General features: G+C 41.9%; 1 protein-coding gene across 2 annotated transcripts; it reads left to right on the top strand.

Moving 5' to 3' along the window:
• Positions 1–1,007: 1,007 nt before the first annotated feature.
• On the top strand, positions 1,008–25,193 carry ssh1a (slingshot protein phosphatase 1a). 2 transcript variants are annotated; one of them, XM_033620572.2, is made up of 15 exons: positions 1,008–1,234; positions 3,918–3,955; positions 12,301–12,401; positions 15,843–15,907; positions 17,150–17,271; positions 17,748–17,816; positions 17,981–18,046; positions 18,347–18,541; positions 18,676–18,769; positions 19,333–19,461; positions 19,674–19,720; positions 19,843–19,989; positions 21,464–21,664; positions 21,775–22,477; positions 22,590–25,193. In XM_033620572.2, the coding sequence occupies exons 1-15, from the start codon at positions 1,154–1,156 to the stop codon at positions 23,685–23,687; spliced, it is 3,156 nt and encodes a 1,051-aa protein (XP_033476463.1). In that variant the 5' UTR covers positions 1,008–1,153; the 3' UTR covers positions 23,688–25,193. The 2 variants fall into 2 exon arrangements, with proteins under 2 accessions (XP_033476463.1, XP_033476464.1); XM_033620573.2 differs by lacking the exons at positions 1,008–1,234; positions 3,918–3,955 and adding an exon at positions 8,275–8,684.
• The last annotated feature ends 935 nt before the right edge of the window (positions 25,194–26,128 follow it).

Genomic DNA, 26,128 nt, shown 5'->3' with positions numbered 1-26,128 from the left:
AAATATGCCATATCCTCCTGAGACCTGAGCCTTTGTTTAATATGCATTTTTAATCTCTCCTAGCTATTTGGGGGATCAGTTGGACCCCATTAGTATAAAAAAACTACACATTGTCAACGATAATTAGGTTCCAGTGTCCTCAAACAAGTACTTCCTAATTAACAGGGTCTTAGCTTGTTACTGTTGCTAAAATTGGTCAAATTTGTTGCCATATCAAACTACAAACATTATTTATCATTAAAAAAACAAGTTCCAACCATAAAATGTGATCAGGTTTTGGACCTTGACCACTTTTGTGTGGGGATCGGCTGCAGATTGACTTGGCAGAGATGGCTGCCATCTTGTTTTTACATGGATTAGTGTATTGTGGTGTCACTACCACTTGATGGCACAAAAAAAGTGTCCCTGAACAAGGACAACATGTCTAAGTTGAGTAGAATGAAGTATAAGGTAAAGTTAACCCAAAATTTGATCAGGGTCTCAGGAGGTTAATGGACAATTAACTTCTAACTTCAAGCAGCAGCCACACTTTGTCCTGTTTTTTTTTTTTTTTTTGTGTAGTTATTATTATTATTATTGTTATTGTTATTATTATTATTATTATTATTATAGTCTTACGTTTCTGTTTGTCACTGCCTTCTATAAAATAAAATAAAATAAAATAAAATAATATAGTGATAAAAATAATAAAATAAATCAATAAGAATAAATATAATACATTGAATTAATTTGTGGTTATTTGTTCATAAATTTCATTGTATCTTCATTTTCTTCTATATTTAATCCCTCTGTTTTGTTTTATTTTGTTAAATTTTACTGTACTGTTTCTTTTATATCATGTCTCAATGTCTTTAATAAAGCACTTTGAATTGCCTTGTTCAAAGGTGGTATACAAATTAACTTATATTGCCTCATTATTGTTGCTGATTAATGATTATTGTTTTATTACTATATAATTACACGGGCCATGAGGATGGACGGCGCCTTGGTGGCAGCACTTCCTGCACACACAGCCCTGCCCGCCTGCCTGCAGGATAACACGGCTCCTCTCCCTCCATCCATCCGTCCATCCATCAGTTGCATGTATCGTTAGCTCAGCAGCTAGCAGCTCACCAGGCCCAGCGGCCGGCCGGTGCATCCACAGCTTCCAGCCATGGCGTTGGTTACTCTGCAGCGGTCCCCGACCCCGAGCGCCGCATCCTCCGCCAGCACAGCAACCACGACCGCGGGGGAGGTGAGTTGGGTCCTGGGTGAACAAAAGCGATGCTCCGGTGCGGTGATGGTGGGAAGGCAGAGGATGGGGGAGATGTTGCCGGAGAAAGGCCCGCTGATTGAAGCTAAATTAGCACCGTTAGTTAACGTGTTATGCTAGCTAGGTTTTAAGCTAACGGTAGCTAGCTAACGTCTTCACTATTGATAACCACATACTGCTTGCCAGTATATGTGCCAATACGGCCGGTAGGTTTATCATTTTCAAATTCAGTTGAATTACAAAAAAATATCCTCATACCTGTTAAATTTCTTGTTAATTTAAAGAGCTGGCTGAGTTTGACAAGTGCCTTATGAATGATATAAGCTAACGTTAGCTGGTTATGATGAGACTGGCTGACATTGAAAGTAACGTATTTTTTCTTTAGCATTAATACAGCTGTATAACACAGCTTGTCTGGCATACCTTCAGCACCATAATAACAGGACACCCATCGCTGCCACGGTCCATACACTGCTTAATTCACACCAATTTACTTATATTAAATCTGAGATTTTAATTTTGTAGCCTGGTGGCTCGTTTGAGGTGTGTTATCTTTAGCAGACAGCAATGAGGGGACAGTCATTGAACTACACATAATATTCCTGTGTCAGTTTCCACTGTGCTGTCCTTTTTCTACCTCCTGTAAGAACAGGGAAGTGTGTGATTTCCAGTCTGGTAAGCAGTCATGTGGGGAAAAAATGCTAAACTTTAAGGTTTGCTTTGCTCCTCTATAGCTATAGAGAGTCACAGTTTTAAATGTTAGTTTTCTGGGCACTCAAAGTTGGAGAAAGAGACTGTCCTTGCCTCCAAACTATGATAATTCAAAGGTAACTCTTTTGCTACTTTCATGTTCAAATATGTTCCTGATCTTCACTGCCAGATGAGGGCGCTGTCCTCCTACTATAATCAGGAAAGCTCACCTTATTCTGCTCTGCATGACCAAACCAGAAGAAACAGACATGACATCTATAGCTGGGGTTATTTACAACCTTCAGTGTTTGAGCCAGAGATGACACCTCTGTTTTTTAAAGCATGTTCAAAACTGTGCAGTTGTCACACACAGTTGTTACTTATTGCAAACAGATTGCTCCTCATAAAGGAGTCAGTGTTGTTGGTTTCGTCCCTGCGCCTCAGTGACTTGCTGGAGCGGTTGCTTGGTGTGGTCCAGCAGCAGTGGTGAGGTGTGACAGATAAAGCTGGCAGGAAGCTGCTGCAGCTATGATGTCATCTACTCGTGAGGGGTGGGTGGGGTAGTGGAGTACTACTGAAGGAGAGTGAGGTAAACAGATTTAATAGACGCTGGCATGAGGCAGTTGATGCGTGAGATTATTTCACCTAATGCACACAATTATGGAAAGTTAGTCATGCAGTGTTATACGCTGCTCTTGCAGAACAATTTTCTTATATCTAATGGTACTCATTTTTCTGCATGCCATAGCATTTCTCTTTTTTCCTTGCTGAGTATATCTGTGCTTCTGCGGCTATAGACTTTCCCTGACAGTGGCAAGTGTCAGTTTACTGTTCCTAAATGAACCTGCTTTTGGTCAAAGCCACTCATGAAATTTAACACATAAACTGTGCCATGTTGTGGTTTTGAGTATATTTTATTAATCATGCAAAAAATCCAACACTTTTTAATATTTCACATATGTAGATTTTCTTAAAATTGATCAAAGGGGACTTGACAAGTCATAGAAAATCCTATCATGATTAGTCAGACATGGCTTAAAGTCTGTATCTGCTATATTTTCTGTGCTAAACCATCAGACAATGCAAACCTCTTGATATGCTCCTGCGTTCTCCATCCTCCCCCATCTTCCCTAACTCTTATTCTGGCAGTATGCCCTAAATTATATTAAATGTAGTGTGTTTTCTTCAGGCCACAAAACAGGTTTGTGACTTTGATAGCTGCAGTGTGTGCTGGCTGGTCAGCCGAACCTGTCAGAATCTTTACACAGCCTTGCTCATCAGCCTCCGTTATACCTTTGCCATGTAATTGCCTGTCATGTAATTTGCTGCGGACTGTGCCATCCTCTATGCAGCCATACCTACTAGTTTAAGTATGTACAATTGTCATGTTGAGGAGCTTTCAAGTCATGTCTGATCACCTTTGCATCTTGCAAGCCCCTCCAGGTGGTGTGGATGCTATTAAATGCATATAACACACACCTGCATTTGCAGTGATGTCACTGGTATTTGCTCGCAGCACCAAATTTGACAGCTGTGTGAGAACAGAAGACAGGATTGAATTTGATTGGAGTGTACTGCCAAATTTAGTTTGTTTGCTCCCTTTGATGCTCAAGTCAAACTTTACTCCTCTGTGCCTGAAATCCTGTGTAATAAAACATTTATGAGCCCATTTCCACTACAAAGAGCAGTTTGCGTCTCAGAGGGTGGAGAATAGCTGAACACATGAGGGTTTATAACGCTGTTATAACATATTTAATGACACCAGTGTCAGAATCTGCCATTAAAAGTATACCAACATTGCTATTTAGTCATCCCATTCATGCGTGAGCTTGTAGATTCAATTTATTAAAGCTTATGATTGGTAAAATATGGACAAGCCTGTAGCTTCTGTTGAAGCATCAGGCTGTAAATGTTTGTTAATAATGCCAAAATGGCTTCCATGTGATATTAATTTTTTCCCTTATCTGTATTGCAGGATTTTGGGAGTGAAGATGAACGGCGAATAAATCAGAGGTAAATTTACTGTTAAGTTTATTTCGGCCCTTCTGTTGCATGGTACGTGGCAAAGCAGAGCAAATTTTATACGCAGGTGTTGTTGACTGATTGGCTGCATCTGCCTTTGAGTCATTTGGTGAAATCTGGAGTGGCGGCAGACTCACTGGCATCAACAAATGAGGACAACTAAGCATCAGTGTAATAAAACACCTGTCTGTCTGTCTTGTTGGTAGAGTCCTCAATTCCTAAGAGCCAACTGTGAAACCATGTTATTCGCAGTAGTCTCCAAAGTAATATGTTCACAGATGTGTCTGTGTTTTTTTTCCCGGCACTTGACCGACAAACTTGTTTTTGAATTGTACATAATCAGTTCAGTCACTTGGCTTTTCCACAGTTTTCTTTCTTTGTAGAGCGTTTGTACTGCGTTGGATCGACAGAAAGCTGATTATGATTTTGGAATTTGATTGCTTTTGTCATTTACTGTGTAAAAACACAAACTATTTGCTGATTATAGCTTCAAAAGTGAACACTGTTTTCTTAACTCTGTGTCCTCCAGCCAAATTGATAGATTGAATTCTTTGACTCTCAACAAAAGATGAAATGTTGCAGTGCCGTTGCCTGTGATTTAGACTATGGTTACAGAACTTTAGATGATAAAAATATCATAAAGCAGCATCAGAGTGTTCACAAACCTTTCTTACCCTGCAAGTTTGGGAAAAACAGCTGTTGTTTCACTGGTAAAGACATATTGTGAATCAAGACACAATATTCTCCTCTGCCAGCTGTGTTTATGTATGTAACACACCACGACTATTCACCTATGAATGTCAGCCCTTGGTGTTGCAATTAATGCTTTTTTCTGACATTTTCATATATTTTTATTTATGGCTTCCCGATAGTGAGATAAGATTAAGAATTAATTTAAAGAAAATGATTTAAAGAATCCACTTGGCTCCACTAACTTTTGTTTTGTGCATTAGATGATGGAAAATTGGCGCAGCCCTCGTATGTATAGTTTTGTTATCTTTAGATAAGACATTGGTGCTTAACACATTTTGACAGATTGACTCAGACATGTTAAAACCAGATAAATTCAGTTTTCTTTCGAAAGCTGCAGCAGAGTCTCAGGGGCAGTGTCAAAGTCACAAGATCTTTTTCAAATAGAAATAGACTTTGTACTTGTATTATGTAACTTGTAACATGTATTAACAGCACTGTAAATGTACATTTCAGGCAGTAATATGATGTTCACTAGGTTAAATGTTGTTTTTTTAAAGTTTTTTGCTAGCTAGAGGATTTCTTTTAGGATTCTAACTTCCAAAAAACATATGTAATATATAGACCCACTGAGATGCAGTGACTGTGGAACAACTATTGTATGGAAGAGCACCCACAAGTGCTGCTTCTGTATTTTGCATCTGTTCTACAGATGTCTGAACATTAATACTGAATGTTCTGCTCTTAAATGTTCGGCTGTGGGAACATGTGCTCCTGAAGTTGAACTAAACTGTTCTGCATGAATTTGATAGCAAGCCTCTTATTGTAGCCCAGCTGCAGTGAAGTTGTTTACTGGGGAGATTTAATTTCACATCAGATCAATACAATAGCTTTTGTAATAGCCTGCATGTCTTTTCATCCCTCATAGTATAAATATCGACCTGTCAAGATGGTGACAGTGATGACAAAGTAGGTCTTTACCTGTCATTCATTTTGACAGAATCCTGTGTTCCAATGTGAACATGCAGGCCTTTTTATTTGCTTTTGTGAGATTTGTGATTTTTCACATCTTAATTGCTCAAAACTTCCCGTGGATCATCTGTGAACCAGAGGAATTTTTGAAGAAGCAGAACACTCTAAGATAAGCAAATGCGTCATTCTAAGGGTTCAGTTTTTTTTCAGTTATGCAACAGCCTTTGCAATACCCCTGAGCAATGCATGTGTGTGAGAATGATCTATGCATGATGCGAGTCCTGTCTTGACTCTCTGTTTGCTTTAGGGGCGGGTTAGCCGTGTTATGCAGTTAGACTCCCAGTAAATTCCTGTTTTATAATATTATGACACATTAAGCTGTCTTTTATTTGACAGACATATTTCTCTTTAGATCAGAGTGCACTGATCTAGTACAGTCGATAGATACCTACATCTGTTGACGGACAGCCATGCCATTGCCAAGTGGGAGTATTTTTTGCGCTTGCCGTTCCCGACTGACCTTGATAACGATGACAAGCCCAAGGGGTTGATGGAGGCCGACATAAACATTGTGCAGGTGTCGGTGGCACTGAACCAAGCAATGATTTCATCTTAACACCTTGTACAAACAGCAGAGTTGGGCAAGAGGTACAAGTGGTCAAAAATGTGTGTTTATGTGTGTAGATATGGGGTTCAGTGTTTGGCATGAGGAGAAGGGATTCAGCACGAAGGGTAACACAAGGAATCTGCAGATTATTAGCTCTGCAGAAATGTGAAGTCCATTTAAACTCACAGTTTCTCACTCAAACAGCACACTTTTCAATACCGGTGGTGATTTTAAATGCCATAATATACTCCCTCAGGATTTGAATCCAAAATATGTGAGGACAGGAGAAACATAGGTAGACAATATGCAGCACAAGAACCATCTCTGGGTCTTTATTGTATAGGTCAATCTTTCCTCGGTGACATGATGATGTCATTTGTCTCCTGCTCTGGCCCTCCATGTCTCCACTGACACCTGAGGAGGTTTGTTCCTCCCTCTCTCTCTCCTTTCCCTTCTTTCTGTGGTGTAAGTGAGAGAATGGCGGCATTATGCAACTGGCAGCCCCAAGAGGAGTTTTTTCCCCTCACTGTGCTGTTGGAGTGTGCAAAACACTCTGAAAGCGTGAATAAACCACCGTGGTTACTGCCTCTGTGTAGCCTTTTTATAAGTGAGTCCTCTGTGTAATCCAGCACGCCTCTTTCACATACAGATACACCTGGCGATTCAGAGCAGTGGCTTACAGGACATCTGCTCATGTCTGGCCTCATCTACGTCCATCTGGCTACTGTTCCAGCATCAAACTATACCTTAACTCAGTGACATGCCATAAGTCCTGCTTCCAAAGCTTGACCTCATATGCAGAGGAAATTTCCTTCTACATGCACCTGACACACTGAGCTATCCAAGTTTCCACCTGGAACACGACTGAGCCCACGTCAGCTTGTAGAGTACAGTGTCTGCCAGTGACCAAGTGTTATAGGACGTTGTCCTATTGTTGAGAAGAATAGGAGAGCTATCTTGTTATCTGTGTCGCAAAGCTATTGTTAACGTCTGTCAGCAAATCCTCCCAGATTAACAGAGTCGTGCCATATCATTGTGCGTGAGTGGGGGTTTGAATGCTGAGTGAGAGGAAAAGTGAGAAAGAAAGTTATAGCCTACCTAAGCTTTCAACCCACAAACAGAGACTAAACTGTGGCCTCAATTTAAACAATTCTATCTGACTGCCATTGCATGATTATATTTCATATCAGTGCTGTAATAATTTCATTTCCTTCCATACATCTAAGAATATTCACCGTTGTTGCAGATCCATTAGACACAAAGGATATTTCCTACTTAACCTATTGTTGCACTCTCTAACACGTTGTTCTCTGTGTGTGATACATCTGAGTGAGTGACAGACAGCGCTGGCCACTTGAAGGAGAGAGACAAGATAATCCCTCCCTTATAAGCCTGGGTATAATGAGATTTGGGAGTTTTGAGAGATTGCCAGTTCTCACTGCCCTTTCCACCAATGCTTGGCCCATGTGTTAAGCTCCCTGGAGGCACTACCTTGGATTCTGTTGACCCTTAAGGTGGCATGCACATGGAGACATCCCCCTTAGGAAGTTTTGGCCAAAATCCTTCAGTCTGCTTTTTTGTCTTCCTCCAACTGAGCTAGTGATCTCGATTTTCCCCCGGAAGAAAGAGAGAGAAAGCGGCTCTCTAAGTGGGTTTTGGAGGGGCAGTTTTTGTTGGACAGCAACACAAGATGCTGGAAGTGGACATGTTTTGCATTGGCTGAAAAGGAAACCTGTTGTTCACTGAGTCAGACCTGATGGATGAGGAGAGTAAAGAATCACAGAGTTCATGGTGAAGGAAGGGGGAATCCATCTTGGATTCATTGTTTTCGGTAACCTCCTGGCCTTTTGCTCAAGTGTTTTTTGAAAAGCAAAAACAAGCATGTGATTGACTGTGTCTCTTAGGAAAGTATACAAGTGCTTATCGTATTTGAAAGAGTGAAATTTACTCTTGCTCTTGTCTCTTATGGATTGTGTGTAACCTACAGTAAACTGGAAAAGAGTGACACAGACAAAACAGACTGAATGCACAGTTGTGTGTGCCTGAGGCAGCGGGTGGAGACTGCAGCACGTCCCTCCAGGCAGGAGTCTGACTCGCACTCAAACACACAGAGACGCTCAGCTGAGGGAGGAGGAGGAATCAGAGGGAGTGGCGTCAGAACAGACGGCACTTCTTCACTGAGAAGCACAGATGAGAGCAGCCTGTCAGTCATTCTGTCACTCAAAAACGGCAGGCCGGGACCTGAAACAGTCATTCTTCGTCTCCTGCACTTTGCTCCTTTGCTATTTCTGGAGGCAGATGAAGAGGAGGTAGCTCCCATCAGAGAGGCCTGGGTTTCATTCCAGTCAACAGGATGCATCTGGTTGTGGCACCCATTCAGGAGGCCGTGATGAAGATGCTGCCGTATTTTGTGGAGAACGCTGTGTTGACCCAGAGTGAGATAAACCGCATGTGAGTCAAGTTTATCTTCTGAAATGGGAGCAGGGTCTTCACTGATGCAATTTGAGCTCAGACACTTGACTAAGGTTTGGGCTTCCTGCTCAGTGGCTGTGTTTTTGAAACAGACAGGAAACTAACTTTGAATTATTTGCTGTCATATTGTTATAATGTTTAATGTGTTAGTTAAGTGTAGGTGTTGTTTGCCTGGTCATTTTGCATCAGATACTATGATGTCATTTCAGGCCAGTGGACTGAATCAATCACTGAACATGTCCAGCTGATATGAGATAGTGGACCTCATCAAAATAAGTTAGCATGCACTAAAACTACTGCAATTCAGTGTCAGTATTCATCATACAACTGCTCATCTTTGCCTTCCTGTCTGTAAAGGAGGTAAAGGTACTGTAGGTTGTAATCATGTGGAATCATTGAAGCTATCTGGCAAGCTTTTCTTTCATAGTCTTTGTTTGCTTTGATACCAGATGTATTTTTAGCCCTAGTGTTTGTGGAGAAGCTGATAGCAGGGTGCCGCAGGGCAAGAGACAGTAGAGCTGAGGCTGTTTAATTAGGACGTCTGAGTACAGCCTGTAAAGCAGTGGGACAGCTCTTGATTTACATACAGAGACAAGTTTCAGTTTCATACTGCACCTTGAAAGGATTTCTCTCTGGTATCACACACTAACCTGAGGACGTAAAGGTGGACTACTAGTTGAAATAGGACAAATGAGCAGCAGGGATTTGTACACAGTCCCGAGGAGTCATGAGGCTGTAGCCCTCTTTTTGGTCTTGCCACTTTTGCCTCATATTATCCATCATTCCCTGACAGTGGACCCTCCTGATGGCCTCATAAATCTCAAAGAGAGAGCAGAGACTGAAACAGAAATCCACCAAAGTGAGACAAAAGCTCTTGTTGAGATGTGTCCGCCTCCGTGCTTTGTCACTGTGAAACTTTTTTTTTTTTTTCTGTGCTACTGGGGGCGGAGGGAATTTATTGTGAGGTGCACAAAACGGAGTCCATTGTTCCCACAAAATCATCTGTTTGGCCTCGGCCTGCTCCTCTGTATGTGGGTTTTGAAAGTCTGATCAGAGAGAGCTGAGGGAGGGAGCAGTTTCAGAGCTGGATATAAAAAATGTGCTGGTGAAAGTTTTAGGACTTTTATTAATACCAAACCAAAGGTGGCTAGTCATTGGGTTGTGTGTTTGGAGATGTAGGGGATGTATCCATTTAAAAGTTTTACATTTGTCAAGGGAGTGCTGTTTCAAGGGGACCATTGTGCTCATTTTCATGTTCAGTCTTTTATTTTAGCTTTCTACTGGAACATATTTGCATACCTTAATGTGAAGAAGAACACTTTATTTTCCTCATAATGTCTGTGCTGGAACACCTGTATTCACCCTCTGACTGAGAAGGCTCTGTTTCAGTGGCTGTCTCTTTAAGCCCCCCTCCCAAAAAGCCCAGTCTTCTCTGATTGGTCAGGGTTTGCGGGTCTTTCACATCTGCGGTCTCGGACTCTCTGCACCATCATTGTAGTTGGGGAATGACTGTACTGCTGAAAATTGGTGAAACTGCAGCTGCCACTCTGAGCAGTAGCCGTTTGATTCTGCAGCGAAGTGTAGGGATAGTTAAACTTTTAGTGGAGAATTGCAGCCAGAGAATACCTGCAGCTTAACAGTAAACAGAGTTCTGTGACTCTTGTGACATGTTGATCTATGTTACGAAGAATTTCTTTCCACCTGAAACATAAACACGCCATCGCAGAATAAAATAATTATTGCGACAAGCAGCACTTCGCTGTTGCTTGTTGTGTTTTTTCAGCTTTACAAAGAATTTCTTTAGTGGGGCACCCCAGTAGCTCACCTGGTAGAGCGTGTGCCCCATGTACTAAAGCTGTGTCCTTACCGTAGCCAACCTGGTAAGGTTTCAACCCGGGGCCCTTTAGTGCATGTCACCCCTTCTCTCTTCTCCCCTCTTTCATGTCACTCTCTGTATATACCATCAGTAAAAATTGCAAAAAACATCTGTTTCCCAGCTGCAGAAAAATGTAAAAATGCAGTGAGCCGCACTCTGTCCCTGCTTGGTGTGTTTCGCCATAGCAGAGTTCAGCGGGGCTTTCTATTATGAAAATAGCCATTCAAAGCTTCTAAACCAAAATCTTCACAACTGGACATGCTGTAGCAAGAATATGTTTCAAAATTAGGGAGAAATTAACAACATCTGCAACCAAGATTACTGGTTTCCCTGATGTTAGCATGTAGCTACATGTAGCGGTGTATATAATGTAAACACTTGTAGTAGCATGCCCGGAGCAGATGACCATGTCCAGAAATCCATGAGCTGGTGTCAACTTGTCTCAAAAGTAGAAAAGTAGTCTGAGGTTTTTGCTCACAGGGATTGCTTTTGCATATTTGAAACTTGGCCTCATTTAACATGAACATCTTTTAAGATATTTTTAGCCTTTAATGGATTAATGGACAGGTAAGCATGAAAAGGGGGGGGGGGGGTGACATGCAGCAAAGGGCCACAGGCTGGATTCGAACCCGGGCTGCTGCAGCAACAGCCTTGTACATGGGGCGCCTGCTCTACCACTAAGTCACCGACGCCCCTTAATATGAGCATCTGACATAACATCATATATAGCCTTTGACAGAAAATAAGGAAAAGCCTAATATGTCTCATTTAAGTCAATACCAATCATAATCATTTTCCCACTTAATAATAGTAGTGCGATCTACAGTCATCATAAGTAAAAAATAATTAGGCTTATATCAGCATTGCTCTTTAAAGCTGACGTCAGCTAGTAAAGCTGACACCATACCACTACATTGGTTTCATACGACCTTTATTTAGAGACAGCTCTATCTTTAGTTTCTGTTTGGATTTTGTTTTTTGTTCCTATCACTCTTTAGATCTGTACTTCCCTAATGCTGCCCTGATTTGCCAGACTGCACACACTGAATACATGGTGCATGTGCTCCACGCTCCTGCCAGGTAGACTTATGTATGCGCTCACATTGTTTTTCAGTGAAATGGAATGATTGAATTCAGCCCAGAGGAAACACCTCACGCCTTTTTATTGCACCTGTTGACAGCTCCAAAGCCGAACCTAAAAATCTCTGGGTTTTTACAGGCAGGTGCGAACTGGTGATTGCTGCTTTCCAGCAATTGTGAAAGTTCATCATCACAAACAACTGCATTTAGGCCAATTATTGAGGTCTGTGTTGCATTACACCAAGCCAGCAGAGACCTGACAAGTCAAATCTGAGTGCAGCCCATGCAGCAAAAAAAAAAAGACAGATAAGCATTCAGGATCAAAGCTTGATTCATGGCTGCTGCAGACCTGAGGTCTGTGTCTGTAACGTGGCAGCCGGGCTTTTCCACTCAGCTGTTGAGGTAATTCACCGGCAGCAGGCAGCCATGATTTATACTCATCTCTCTGGCTGTGTCTACTGAACTGAACAATCCTGTTAAAACGGAATATTTCATTTGTCTGGCGTCCCACTTCTCTGCCTCACTGTCCAACAAACAAGCCGGGACAGTTGTGCTGAGCTGTTGCTCTGCGGCGTGGTGTCTGATGTACAACGTCTATGTTTCAGTGCTTGTAACTCCTCTCTCCCATTTGTTTTGCAGCCTGAGTGAGAGCTTCTTCATGGTGAAGGGTGCTGCTCTCTTCCTGCAGCAGGGGAGCAGTCACCAGGGCCAGAAAGCACTTCCTCACCACAAACATGCAGGTGAGAACCGCAAAAAGCACCCCGTTATCCACATCATTAATTCACACTGTAGGTTTGATCTCATCCATATCCTCGTCACACTTCTTGTTCAGGTCATGTAGTGTGTTTGTGTGAGGAGTTGCACTCTGTAACACCACAGCAGATGTTTGTGGCTGAGGTGAGAAGGATGGAGGCTGCCTCGTTGATAAGCATGTTCCAGACGTATAGCTTAGGCAGATTAGTGTTTAAATCCAGCACATGGTAGCACTGTGAACAAAACTTCTGTCGACGATTAAAGGAGGCACTTATTATTTGTATTACCTGGTGTGTCCTCTGTTTTTCACACTGAACTAACCTACTGAGTAAAGGGGACACAAGGGAAATATTTGGGAGTATTAACCGCATGCCCTCGATGACATTTAATTATCGTTTATTTGATGAATATTACTCAAGCAGCATAATGCAGATGTGATTCTTAAAGGAAGTTGAGTTTTAAGGTGGAGTTTTTGGCAGTAATTTCACAAGATCATTGATAGTAGGTAGATGTGGCCAACTTTATTACTTGTATAGAAAATACACAGATGTGTAGTGTCATGTTTATTTTATTGATCAAAGCTGAGGTCACATGACAGGTTGGACTGAGCAATACATTGGTTGGTCTCCTCAATCAAAGTTTGTCAATTGAAAGCCACATTTATTGCTATAAAGACACAAGGCTGACCTGACAGTTTACTGGCATGATGGGAAATCAGCATCAGCCAACAGCCCAAAATGCTGCCAAGTCATTTGGCATGTCATTGCTGAGGTTGGCAGCTGTGTCCACTCTACCAGCCACTTTGTCAGGTAACCCACATTTTAGCTGCTCCTCAATAACATTTGGCTGGTAAATAGTTGTATCATTTCCAAGCAACTGTTGCCCTTAGAAAAAAAAGACAGTGACCTTTACAAAGCGCTTGATAAAGGTATTTCTACTCTGTGAACTGGTATCCTACCATCAGTGACACCACAGAGTTTAAAAATGCAAAAACATCTCTCAAGCCGTACTTATGTGTGCTGACCAGAGCTTCGACATTTTATATTATAAAAAGGAGACTGACTATGTATCTGAATGTCAGTCATTCTAAGTAAGCTGTTTCGCTGTTGGGGAATCGGTGACTGCCCATTAATACAGACTAAAGTCTCACAGGGCATAGATGTAGTTTATCTCTAAGCTGCAAGTCAGTGGTGTCAGTCAAGGCTATCAGCTGAACTGGTTTGAACCCCTCTCATCAGCATGGACACATGATATATAATTCTCTGCAGATATATTTATGTTTCTGTGTATTGCCCTCGAATCTTGCAGCTGTTGTTATTCAGAGCAGATGCCTACTTGGCTGCCACAGAGCCAAGTAAACTAAGGCCACAAGCTCGAGTATTTACGGTTTGATCCACTTGGATCCATCAAAAACACTCTTGAGGTTTTTTTTTTTTACTAGATCTTTCTGTCAGCAGCTATGGACAATGAACTTATAGTGTGCATGGCATTCATTAAAATAGCAAAATCGGTTTTAGTAGGCCAACATATTAAAATGTACCACAGTTGTTGCTTTGTGAATGGCAACACCTAAAATCCTGTAAATGTTTGCTGAAACTGTCTTTATATTCACACAGCACTAAATAAGACAGATAATCTGTGAAAAATCATATTCATATTCCTTTTGCCTACTCTGTCACCCACAGTGCTTCGAATGGCTTTATTGCATGTGAACAAAAGCAACCACTCAGAGCTGAGGAGTCTCTGATGCAGCTGTCAATCATGCCAATCACTGCTTGTGATCTGTGGTCAAACTGTCAGTCAAGGCAGCGCTGATCAAATACGAGTCAAGGTTGTGTTCAGGTGTTTTCAGAAACATATTTTAGTGTACTCTGTAGCTGTAAGGGAATAGCGGTTGTTTCAGCCAGTGGCTGGTATTTGCTACTTCGACTGTACCCAACATGACGGCCAGGTCACCAACTTTCTCATTTTATAGCTAAACAGTATTTTATTTCATTCAGATAAAGGTTGAATAAAACACTGTTAAATACTGTGTCCTGGCTGCCATGTTGTTTACAGTCGACTAAGGTATCAAATATCACCCACTGGCTGAAACAACCACAACTCACGAGCAGTGATTAACATGATTGGCAGCTGCGTTAGAGGCTACTCAGCTCTGATTGGTTGTTGCTGCCGCGCTGTGGTTGATTCTAGCAAATGCTATTAAAGGCAGTAGGAAGAGGGGGAAGGTATGATTAGTGTCACAGACTACCATTCTCTTGGGCGGCTGTGGCTCAGAGGTAGAGGGAGTTGTCCACCAATTGGAAGATCAGTGGATCGATCCCCGGCTCCTCCAGCCTTGAGCAAGATACTGAACCCCATATTGCTCCCAATGGCTGTTATATCATAGTGTAAAAAGGGCTTCGAGTAGTCAGATGATTAGAAAGGTGCAATACAAGTGCAGGTCCTTCAAGATCTTGTACTTCTCTCGGAATATAGTGACAGTTTCAGTAGATATGACAGTTATTTTTATAAGAATATCACCAGTATCACAAAAAACACATTTATCTGTTTAATCATTGACATTAAGGTAATTACTTGTGCAGCAAGAATAATTTATTAAAGCTATTAAAGTTTAAGCTATTAAACCTCTATAAGATGTATGTATCGGTATGAATTTAGTTTTCATGTGTTCATAAGTTTGACATAAATGTATGTACATTCCATGTAGTAGAGAAGCTACTGTAATGCCCCCTTAAGCATGTTTTCACTGTGATGTTACTGCAGAGACATGCAGCTGTGATTTAAGATACAATAAGTACATGACCAAGCAGAGAGTCAGGCACTTTCTGTTTCATGCCACTCAGCAGCTGTCATCAAAACCAGTCAGGATGACATGATTTGTCTACCTGTTGTGACATATTTGAACATAGCTGGCTCTCCATCAGCACCTACTTTGCATTGCCGTTGGTCCACCTCCACACCCTGTTTTATTATCCAGCTCCACTGACACGTCTTACATCAGACCTGGCACAGGGAGCACTGAGGGATTTCAAATGAACAATGACGAGCTCTTGAATTGTGGTGTTGTGGCTAACAAATTTGCTCATGCAGAGTTCAAAATTTAATGTCAATTCGTTTCTGCTCAATGAACTCATGTCAGCTGATGTAAAAACATGTTGTTGCCTCCAGGACGAAGGCTTTAGTGTTAAACACTAGGGAGCAGTGTAACTTCATGTACCTTCAAATAAATACAGCAATGCCGTTTCACTGTGCCAGCTCATTGTGTCCACAGCATGCATTATGTTTTCATTAATATCAGTGTTGTCAAGTGAAACATGCTTTATCCCAAGTCAAAATGTATCACTATTTTCGACAAGGCAGATTTACTGACACCAAACAACCTCTGCATGTCATGGATCACTTTTCTTTATGGTCTTCTTTTACAGGCGACTTACCTCAACACTTGCAGGTGATGATAAACATTCTTCGCTCAGAGGACAGAATCAAACTGGTGAGAGACAACATAAGTATATGTATACATTAAACTATGCACCCACACACATACACACACACACACATATAGGTAAGTGACTAACACCCTGGCACAGTAAACCCTCCAGAATGCATTTTATTGTGCGCTTAATATGCTTATTTGTTCACTGTAATTATTAGCTCATGAGAGCAGGTTTGAACAGACTCAGGAGAGCATTACCAAATGTTTCCATGGTGTGTGTGTGTGTGTTAGTGTGAAACTGAGTTATATCATTTTATGTTTACCGGCTCTGTGTTCTCTTACATCCTGGGGACTCAGTTACCCTATGACATCAAATTTGTACTCTAGTTTTCTGTGCACATCCAACTGTGACACTCTGTTAGGCACAGATTTTAGTAGGAAGGTCAGTGCACTGAACATTTCCTCTTCTCTAGGCATTTGCTGTGAGTTTTAAACTTGTTTTGTATTTAAGGGAGCATGAAAAGCACAAACCTGCCACACTAGATTTATTTTACTAAGATATTATTAAGTATGGGCCAACCCATACATTTCAAATGCTGCTCCACAAATCAAAATACACATTTTTCCTCTTACCTGTGGTGCTATTTATCAGTCTAAATTGTTTTGTATGAGTTGCCAAGTATTGGAGATATTGTCTACCTTCTCTCCCGCATAGTAGAACTAGATGGCACTCGGCTTCTGGTGCTTAAAAGCGCCAAAGAAATACCTTTGTAAAACTCAACGGCAATGTCTCTTTCCAGAAATCATGACCTGGCAATTCAAGATAATCCACAGACCTTGTTGTGGGCACATTCATGTAGGAAGCGTGCAACTGCTTATGTTGCCAAATAAAACTGCTCACAACAAGATCTGTGGATTATCTTGAATAACCGGGTCATGATTTCTGCTGTTGAGTTTAAGTATTTTTTGGGCACTCTGAGCACCACAAGCTGAGTGCCATCTAATTCCATTGTCTTGGAGACATCTGTATGACTGATATCTCCAGCACTCTGCAACTCACAGCCAAACAATCTAGACTGATAAATAGTACTACAGATAAGAGGGAAAATGTATTTTGAATTAAAGCTTTTTGCCAAAAGTAATTACATTTCAGACAACCGCTCCCTTAACCACAGAAATAGAAAGTGTTTTGCCTGGCAGCTTTCAGGTACTACTACAAAAACAGGAAACATTATTTCTTACCCTCAGCCAAAAAGTTCTGGCTTTGAATGTGAAGTAAATTGTCTGCATCCTGTCCAGGCGGTGCGGCTCGAGAGTGCGTGGTCAGATCGTGTGCGGTACATGGTGGTGGTGTATACCAGTGGGCGACAAGACACAGAGGAGAACATCCTACTGGGCATCGACTTTACCAGCAAAGACTGGTAAGAATTTTTCGTGTGTGTGGTTTTATGATGACTGTGTGCCAGACAAACAGCTGTATGTTAAAAGCTACCAGAGTTCTGTTTATTAATTGGTGTTTTCATTTGCTCTGTGAGTGAACTGTACAGTCCAGAAATGTGATAGTAGTTTATGTTTTCTTTTCCCAGTGAGCAAATTAGAAAGTGAGAAAATATACGCTTGTGTCCAGTTAATCACACACAGTTTTTTCTCTGCTCAAGACTGTATTCTGTACCTAAACAAACATGAAACTTAATCCTGCCATTTCTTGTTTGCCTGAGAATTGTTTAGATATAGACACTCAGTGAATAATCCTAGGATATAGCAGTTGTAGCAACAGAGTTTCCTAATGTGAAAATCACATTTATGTTACAGATTTTTGTCTTAAAGAAATAATAAAGAAATAAAAGTTTTTTTCTTCTTTTTGTGCTGATATTTAAATTTCACTCTCCTCTGCCAGCAAAAGCTGTTCGATCGGCATGGTGCTACCTCTGTGGAGTGACACAAAGATCCATCTGGATGGAGACGGGTGAGTTCCCTCCGACTCGTGCTGTATGGCTGCAGCATTTTACCCAGCGATGTTTCCCTTTTTTACTCAACACTGCAGCTACACCTGACACTTGGGATGAGTGTGATACACACATTGCTACAGTGTGCTCAAGGGAATGACCATCTGTTTCGTCTGCTCCTCAGGGGCTTTACTGTGAACACGGCGAGTCGGACTCATGTCTTCAAACCCGTGTCAGTGCAGGCTATGTGGTGAGTAATGCCCAACCTCTGGAGCCACAGTGGCTGTCTCAAGAAATTAAGCTTCATGACACACCACAATAAATCTCCTGATAAACGCATGTGCCACTGAGCTGCAGTGAGAGGCAGGGTTAGGCAGTGCTGAGTCATTCTGCCACCTGCTGACATGAAGACGCATGTGCAGAGAATTGCCTTTAACACATTGTTAGTAATATTTTTATTTTTCACCAGAAGACATGATATGATAAAATTAGACTTTTACTTTAATCATCTACAACTACAACCTTTATCTTTCCATCAAACACAATCCAGGTCAGCCCTGCAGGTGATGCACAAGGCATGTGAGGTGTCACGCAGGTATAACTACTTCCCTGGAGGCATGGCTCTCACCTGGATGGGCTACTATGAGAGCTGCATATCTTCAGACCAGAGCTGTATCAACGAGTGGAATGCCATGAAGGACTTGGAGACCACACGGCCGGACTCGCCCACCATGTTTGTCGACAAGTCAGTAAACACAAACTTAAACCGGCCTCTTTAAACTAACCATCCCCGTACCTGTTGTTGAAATAGCTTGACATTTCAGGAAAAACTGGAATTGTGTGAGTGCTGAGATTTTAATCAGACTTAATCTTTGGTAGGCCCTCAGAGAGAGAGAGGACAGAGTGCCTTATTAAAGCCAAACTCAGAAGCATCATGACGTGCCAGGACCTCGAGAACGTCACCTGTAAACAGGTAAATATACAGTAGTGGTAATACACACACACACACACACACACACACACACACACACACAGAGCTTTACATTTTGGGTGGTTCCATTTTAAGTGGCTGCATTTACATTTCCACGCCTAAAGGTGGAGACACATCTCAGTTCTCTTGCTCATTTTCAAAGCTTGGAGTTGACTTTTCTGAAAGTCAATCTGTGGTAATGTTGTCACAATAGCAGTATTTTAAACTGTGATACAACACTAGCTTAGGAGATCATACATCAGGAACATCCCTATAACTAACAGAGATCATATTGTTTTACACGCGTGGTATCGCAAAAGTACTCATTCTGTAGATGTCCCCTGTAGAAGACTTTATAACACTTTCTAATAACAGAAATCTGATTTATACGATTGTATATTATAAATTATTAACTGAATATAATATGCTATTAGCTGTCAGCGTTCTTTGATACTTCAACAAGAATTTAAAGTAAACTTATATATCTCAGTAATTGTGCTGAAATACCTTACAACACTACAAAACAACACATAAATTAACATATCCTGTATAAATTCTCTTGTCAGATCCGTACAGAGCTGGAACAACACATGAACTGTAACCTGAAGGAGTACAAGGAGTATATCGACAATGAGATGCTGCTGATCCTGGGCCAGATGGACAAAGCCACACTCATCTTTGACCACGTCTACCTGGTGGGGCAACCGATACTGTCTCTTACATTCACCAAAATATCTGTGACGTCTGTTTTTCCTGAGAAGGACTGAGATAAAAACATTCCCTCCCTTTCTCCATCCCAAAGGAAGACTGCTTCCATGTGAAACCATTATTTTTGGAGAAAGGACAATCTTAAAAAGACTTGAAAATACACTTGAGCTAAACATTATTTTCCTTCATTTGTTTGTAGGGATCTGAATGGAATGCGTCTAATTTGGAGGAGCTGCAAGAATCAGGGTGATTTATTTTATATTATGAAAGAACTAAGATAACTGCACAGACAAAAAAAAACAGATTTTCATTATGATTTGAGCAAGAAGGAATGTTGTTGATGAATTAACATTATCTTTCCTCCCCAGGGTGGGCTATATCCTCAACGTTACCAGGGAGATAGACAACTTCTTTCCAGGCACATTCAGTTATCACAACATACGCGTCTATGATGAAGACGCCACTGACCTGCTGGCTCACTGGAACGAGACATACAACTTCATTGTTAAAGCAAAGTGAGTCCTGAGTGGAACAAAAAACATGTTTCTTATGTATCAGTTTATAAAGGCATCCTCAGAGGGGGATTATGATTATTTCTCTGACTGAATGAGTGGCTCTGAAATTCCCTCACATTTCACTGATCTTAAATTAAATGCATTTTACTTGTAATACCTGGTAACTTTATTTATTGGACTTTATTATCAAGCTAATATAGTGTGGGTTTTATTTTCATTGAGCATAAAAGGTCATTCTTGACCGTGGAAGCAGTACTTTGCCAAAACAAAAATCTTATCTCAGGGTCCACAGATGAGCCTTTTCTGAACCACATGACCCCCACTCCTCATGTAATTTGTACTTGTTGCCACATGGGTAAACCTCCCTACATGGACAACTTGATAACAACAACAGTTATCTCCATGACAACTGAACAAGCTAATATATACACTTAATTTAACCAAGTAAAAGTCTCATTTGGATTTAAAATCTCTTTTCAGAGCAACTTGGCCGAGGGCAGCATAAACATCATTACAACAATAAACACAAGGAGACGAGTACAGCTGTCACACACCACAAATGAGCAAGCACCACATCCAGTTAAAATGCAATACAAAAAACAGCTATAAAAAAATCCTCTGAGGAAGATCATGAGATGTGGTTGAAATGTCTAGAACACAGATTCTCAAACTATGGTATGTGTACCACTGGTGGTACGCAAGCTCCCTCTAGTGGTATACAGTCCAATGTATTAAAAATGATTTATAATAAAATAATATAAATATATATAACACTATCAAAATACTGCAGCATTTCAAATGAAAATCCTTAGATCCCTGAAATGTAATTTAAAATACCTTTTGCCTTTTCCTTAATATTTTTGTTTTGATATCAGCATGCTATGTAATCAGCATTTCTGAACATAGCACCCTCATACATCCATATTTAGTTATGAGTTATGCAATGATGTTGAGAAAGCAAATGTAGGCAAGATGAATGGTTTTAAAACATTTCAATCATGCCTCCGTATTTTGAGCAACCCTGTTGAAACTGAAGTGGATGACAATTAAATGAGCGCAAGTGCTAGTGGCTATGGAAGCCATGCCAGTGAAGTTTCCAAAGCACCAAATGAGGCACCAGCCTTAGCAGTGTATGAGAGTTGCGTGGAAGAGTTTAAGTGCCAGTTTTAGTGCTACCCCTTTGTACAGTGTGACTGTGACTGACAATAGTCAACAATACATTATCTTTTTATTAGGAATAACCCTGCCTCCTGTTGGACCTGTCCGCAGCAGAATTAGATAGGCCTATGCTACTGTTTTAAAATTGCTTAAAGCAATGGTACTTGAAGAGCCTAATATTTTCTGAGGTGATAAGGGACTTAAAAAGTCTGAGAACCACTTATCTAGAAAACAAAGCTATTTAGTGGACCCTTGAGTGGATGTTTATTTTGTCAAACTATGTTTTTGTGATTATTTTTGTACCTCTCCCTCACAGAAAGAACCACTCCAAGTGTCTAGTTCACTGCAAGATGGGCGTCAGTCGTTCTGCCTCCACTGTTATTGCATATGCCATGAAGGAGTTCGGCTGGTCACTAGAGAAGGCTTACAACTTCGTCAAACAAAAGAGGAGCATCACACGACCCAACGCAGGTTTCATGAGGCAGCTGGCCGAGTATGAGGGCATCTTGGATGCTAGGTACAGCTTTTTGTGTGTGTGTGCAGTGTTGCTTTCTAGCTGTCTTCTCTCAGTGGACCTGTTTTTTGACTTCTGCTCTTCTTCTATGTGTTGCATTTGTATATTTGCAGTAAACAGCGTCACAACAAGCTGTGGCATCCAGACGCAGACTGTGAAATGGTGGAGGGGCAGCAGGGACTGGCTCAATGTTGTGGAGGAGAGGAGGGAGGCCACCTGACTCCAGAGCCAGGGATGTCTCCCTGCTGTGAGGAGGCACTGTCTGATAAAGGGGCTGCATGTCCCTCTCCGCGCAGGGCTGTTGCACTGGAGATTGATCCTGCTTACAACAACTATTATTTCCGCCGGCTCTCTGACTCAGCGCTGGACAGTGAACCATCAACGCCTGTGCGCGGCCCTCCCCTTCTCGGCATGGAAAAGGTCTTTATAGAAATTGAGGATGTGGAGCGGGATGCTCTGCTGGATGATGAGGCCTTTGATGCGCGTGAAGGCCTGCCGCTCGCCCACTTTGAGGCTACAGGAGAGGGGACAGCTGCTCAGACTAGCTCTCGGGGCCCTGAGCCCCTGGAGGAGCTGCGTCTGAGGCTGGAGTTTAGTACCGTGGAGGAGGAGGATGAGGAGGAGGTGCAAAAGGAGGAGGCAGAGATGGAGGTGCTCATGCAACCAGATGATGGAGGGGGTGGGGAAGGAGGCGGAGGAGAGGAAACGCAGGATCTGGAGGTAGAAGGGGATACAGAGGGTAATGGGATGGACCTGGCAACCCTAAATGAAAACTCCAACAATAACAACCATTTGAGTGCTCCACATAAACTCAATGTAAGTTTGAGTTATATGTCTGACGTTTTTATTTTAGAATTAAAATTGCTGTTATTGATTTTATTAATCCAGTAGGACCTCTGACATTTTTTTCTTTCCTCTCTTTATTTAGGAAAAAGCTCCCTCCCTCCTGCCTCCAGTTGATGCTCCTATACTGTCCTGGAGGGATCCTAAGTCCAAGCTGAAAGACGTCTCTCCACCTCTGGTTTCTAAGCTTTGCCTTAACCCCAGTGCTCCTGAAGTCCGAAGTGCTTCATTCCCATTGTCCCATACCTCTTCTGAAGGCCTCACATCTTCAGTGGGACTGCTGCGCCCCTGTGGCCCTCTGTGTGACTGTGCCAACTGTGCTGCCTCCCCGCCCACAGCTCTACTTGACAGAGACAAGCAGCCGGGAGACTCACTGCACTTAATGGAGCCGAAGGACGATGGTGAATTTTTGGAAGTAGAGACTGAGAGTCAGAAAAGTAAATCTGCAGCTGCCTCTGAAGGTCTTCCTGAGCTGATGAGAATGGATTTGGAGGGAGAAGAGCCTGCTGTGGCATGCTACATTGGCCAACAACAGGAGACGCTGCTGCAGCTGCAGAAGTCTGGGCTGGTGCGCCGGCGTGCAGAGAGACTAGAGAGACTTTCAGGTTTGTCCGAAGAGAGCTTGCTCTCTGTGAAGCCTTTGCACGCATGCCAAAGGTCAAAAAACAGCCCTTTTCACACTGAGGAGGAACAGGCCGGCTCCGGCTTCCCTAAATCTTCTACACCATGCCAAGTGCGGTTAGAGCCACTGGTGGTGCCATTGACCAATGAAGCCTTGTTGGGGGTGGTGGGGTCTGGGTTGCTCACACCCACCTCCTCGCCTCATGGCTCCACCCTGACACGCAGCTCCAGCAGCGATAGCCTGCGCAGCGTGAGGGGGAAACCTGGCCTTGTGCGCCAGAGGGCGCAGGAGATTGAGACCCGCATGCGTCTGGCAGGCCTAACCGTGCCCTCGAGGCTGAAGCGGTCCAACTCGCTGGCCAAGTTGGGCAGCCTCAATTTCTCCTCGGAGGATCTGTGTTCAGCCTGCTCCTCAGACGCAGGGACACTACTGCTTCTCTCACTGTCCCCAGAGCCAGACCCCGGCCTGGACTGGGAATCCCCCACCACCTCTGCTCTGCCACGGCCCTGCAAGGACCTGCACACTCCAGAGAGAGTGCTACCAGGTGAGCCCAGAAGCTGACACATCAAGTGGAGGTTATATACACTCCACCCATCCCCTCATCTGTCACCCTGTGGGGCTGGAGAGTCCAGTCAAAGAAAACTAATGAAAACAAAAAGACAATGCCAACTGTTGTTATAAGGAGTATACACTCTCCTTTGCCACATTGTTTCTCAAACTGCTGTTCACAGTGATGAAAGTCATATTGCTGTATCTGACAAGTGTGTAAAGCCATCAGTTCACCTCTAACTTGGTTTGATTCATGGACAAACAAGTGCCTTACGTATGAGACCAGAGGCACAGAGCTGTGTGTTAGACTGCAGGATGAGACGGTACTCTATAACCTTTAACTTCACGGCTGTTAGTACCTGAAATGTACCAAACTATGGTATCCATTGGCACTTAGATTATTTTTATCTGTCTGGTACAAAGTTGTAGCCTACATTGATGAACTTTCCTCAATGGAGCTCGACAGAAAGCAAAGTGTTAATAAATGTAGAGTTGTTTACCGCACAGTTTATGTTTTAGATGCTAGAGGGTTGTAAAATTAATGGTTACCTCATGTTGCATTCACAGAGCTCTTTCTCAGATGAACACCGGGCTAGAGTTTAATTCAGTTCATTTGCTGATGTCGAATTGAAGTGAGGAAATCAGTTTTGAGATGTATGTTTATGCATTAATGTGTGACTATGTGTGAGTGAGTGAATGGGATCGAAGTGAAGAGAGAAGGTTGTGACTTTGTTTTGCCAGAGGCATGCTCACTGTTTTCAACAAACACAAACAGAAACATTTCTGAGTTTGTTGTTCCTTTGCACTGCTTTTTTTTATTGAGTGAATACTGGTACGCAAGCAAGCTATCTTCCAAAATAACATCAGAGCAATGTTATTGACCTCATCATTCCCTACAATGTTCTTGGGAGAGCAGAGTGAGGAGTCACGCCGCATGGCTCACAACACAAAGGCCCAGTGTGACAGAAACAGGATTTCTGGCTGTCAAATCATATAAAGATATCTGAACAAGACACATTTTACATCCAAAACCTTCTTTACCTTAAATCAGCTCGTCTTTGAAGGTTGCCAACATTTTAAACTCATTTGTGCTTTTTGAAATGTGAAAGACCAAAGTTCTTTGGCTGTCTCGACAAATTGGAAACACCATTGAAGCTGTACAAAATATGTGAACCATAAATGTTAATCAATCATGTGCGTATTTAAATGCTGTCACATCTTTTTTGCACCTTTTTGGGAGAGACGAAAGAGACTCGGCAAAGTCATCAGGCTCATAGCTGTTAAGCTTTTATGCTCAAATCATCAGTGAGTTTAAAAAGCTTTGTGTCACACTGACTCGACAACGATCACAATAGGTTACTTCACAGTTTTGTAACCATTTTCTTTTTATATTTAAGTATGCAGTAACTTTTGTACTGTACATTGCTGTAGTTTGAATGCATATTGCACTTTTTATGTTGGTCAAAATAATGTACTGTATGTGTTAATTATGGAAATAAACATTTCTTTTACATATTACACCATGGGTATCTGTTTCTCTGATCTTTCTTTATTCAAAATGACACTGACAAGTTTTAATCAAAACCTTTACACTTGTTTTTGCTCTCATTTCTTACAGGTTTAAGTTAAAGATCTGAGATTTTTTTAGTGCACTCAATACTTCTCTCGATCTTTTACAACATAATCCATCCACCTGACAAGATGCTGAAACAGCATGATTATGACACAGGTGTGCCTTGAGATAGACACAACAAAAGGCCTCTCTACAGTTGAGCAAACAAATTGTTGCATCGGCTGTCTTTGTGGCTGTTCTCTGATGATCTTTCAGGTGAAGACGCAGGGTGTGGAGGTCCTGAGCTTGCACAAGATGTGGCAAGTTTTGAGGGAGTGTGCGGCAATGTCTACCAGAGCTGTTGCCTGTGAACTGAATGTTCATTTCACTACCGTAAGACATCTCCAGTGTCATTTCTATGAATTTGGCAGTACATCCAACCAGCTTCACAACCACAGACTGCATGTAGCTACACCAGATCAGGACCTCTACATGCAGCATCTTCACCTACAAGATTGTCTGAGACCAGCCGCCTGAACAACTGATGCAACAATTGGTTTGCACAACTGTAGAGTGGCCATTTATTGTGACCATCCTAAGGCACACCTGTGTCATAACCAGGCTGTTCAATCAGCATCTTGTCAGGTTACACATCTGCAACCAAAATCTGAAAATTTGAGAGATCTGTTGAATGCAAAGCCTTAGATCCTTAATTTAAGAAAAAGGGATTAGAAACAAGTGTTGCAATTACATTTTTTAAGTGTAATAGTATTGGTTATTTGAAATGACTTAAAGAAAAACAGAACAGAAGTGGGATTATATACTGTCACCCTGAATGTTACGATTGCTGACCTTCCTGAATGGGAAAACTATCACAGGCATGACTAAATATCTGTGCAGT

This window comes from Epinephelus lanceolatus, chromosome 9 (assembly GCF_041903045.1).
Source record: "Epinephelus lanceolatus isolate andai-2023 chromosome 9, ASM4190304v1, whole genome shotgun sequence".
NCBI classification, from domain to species: domain Eukaryota; kingdom Metazoa; phylum Chordata; class Actinopteri; order Perciformes; family Serranidae; genus Epinephelus; species Epinephelus lanceolatus.
The sequence above is the reverse complement of the archived record's forward strand: the minus strand, read 5'-3'. Positions and strand labels throughout refer to the sequence as shown.

Bases quoted from the DNA above. Each gene is read 5' to 3' on its own strand.
- ssh1a (XM_033620572.2), top strand. From the start codon at position 1,154: ATGGCGTTGGTTACTCTGCAGCGGTCCCCGACCCCGAGCGCCGCATCC. The intron at 3,956-12,300 runs GTAAATTTACTG...TTTGTTTTGCAG, and splicing joins GAACGGCGAATAAATCAGAG to CCTGAGTGAGAGCTTCTTCA. The intron at 18,770-19,332 runs GTAAATATACAG...TTCTCTTGTCAG, and splicing joins AGAACGTCACCTGTAAACAG to ATCCGTACAGAGCTGGAACA.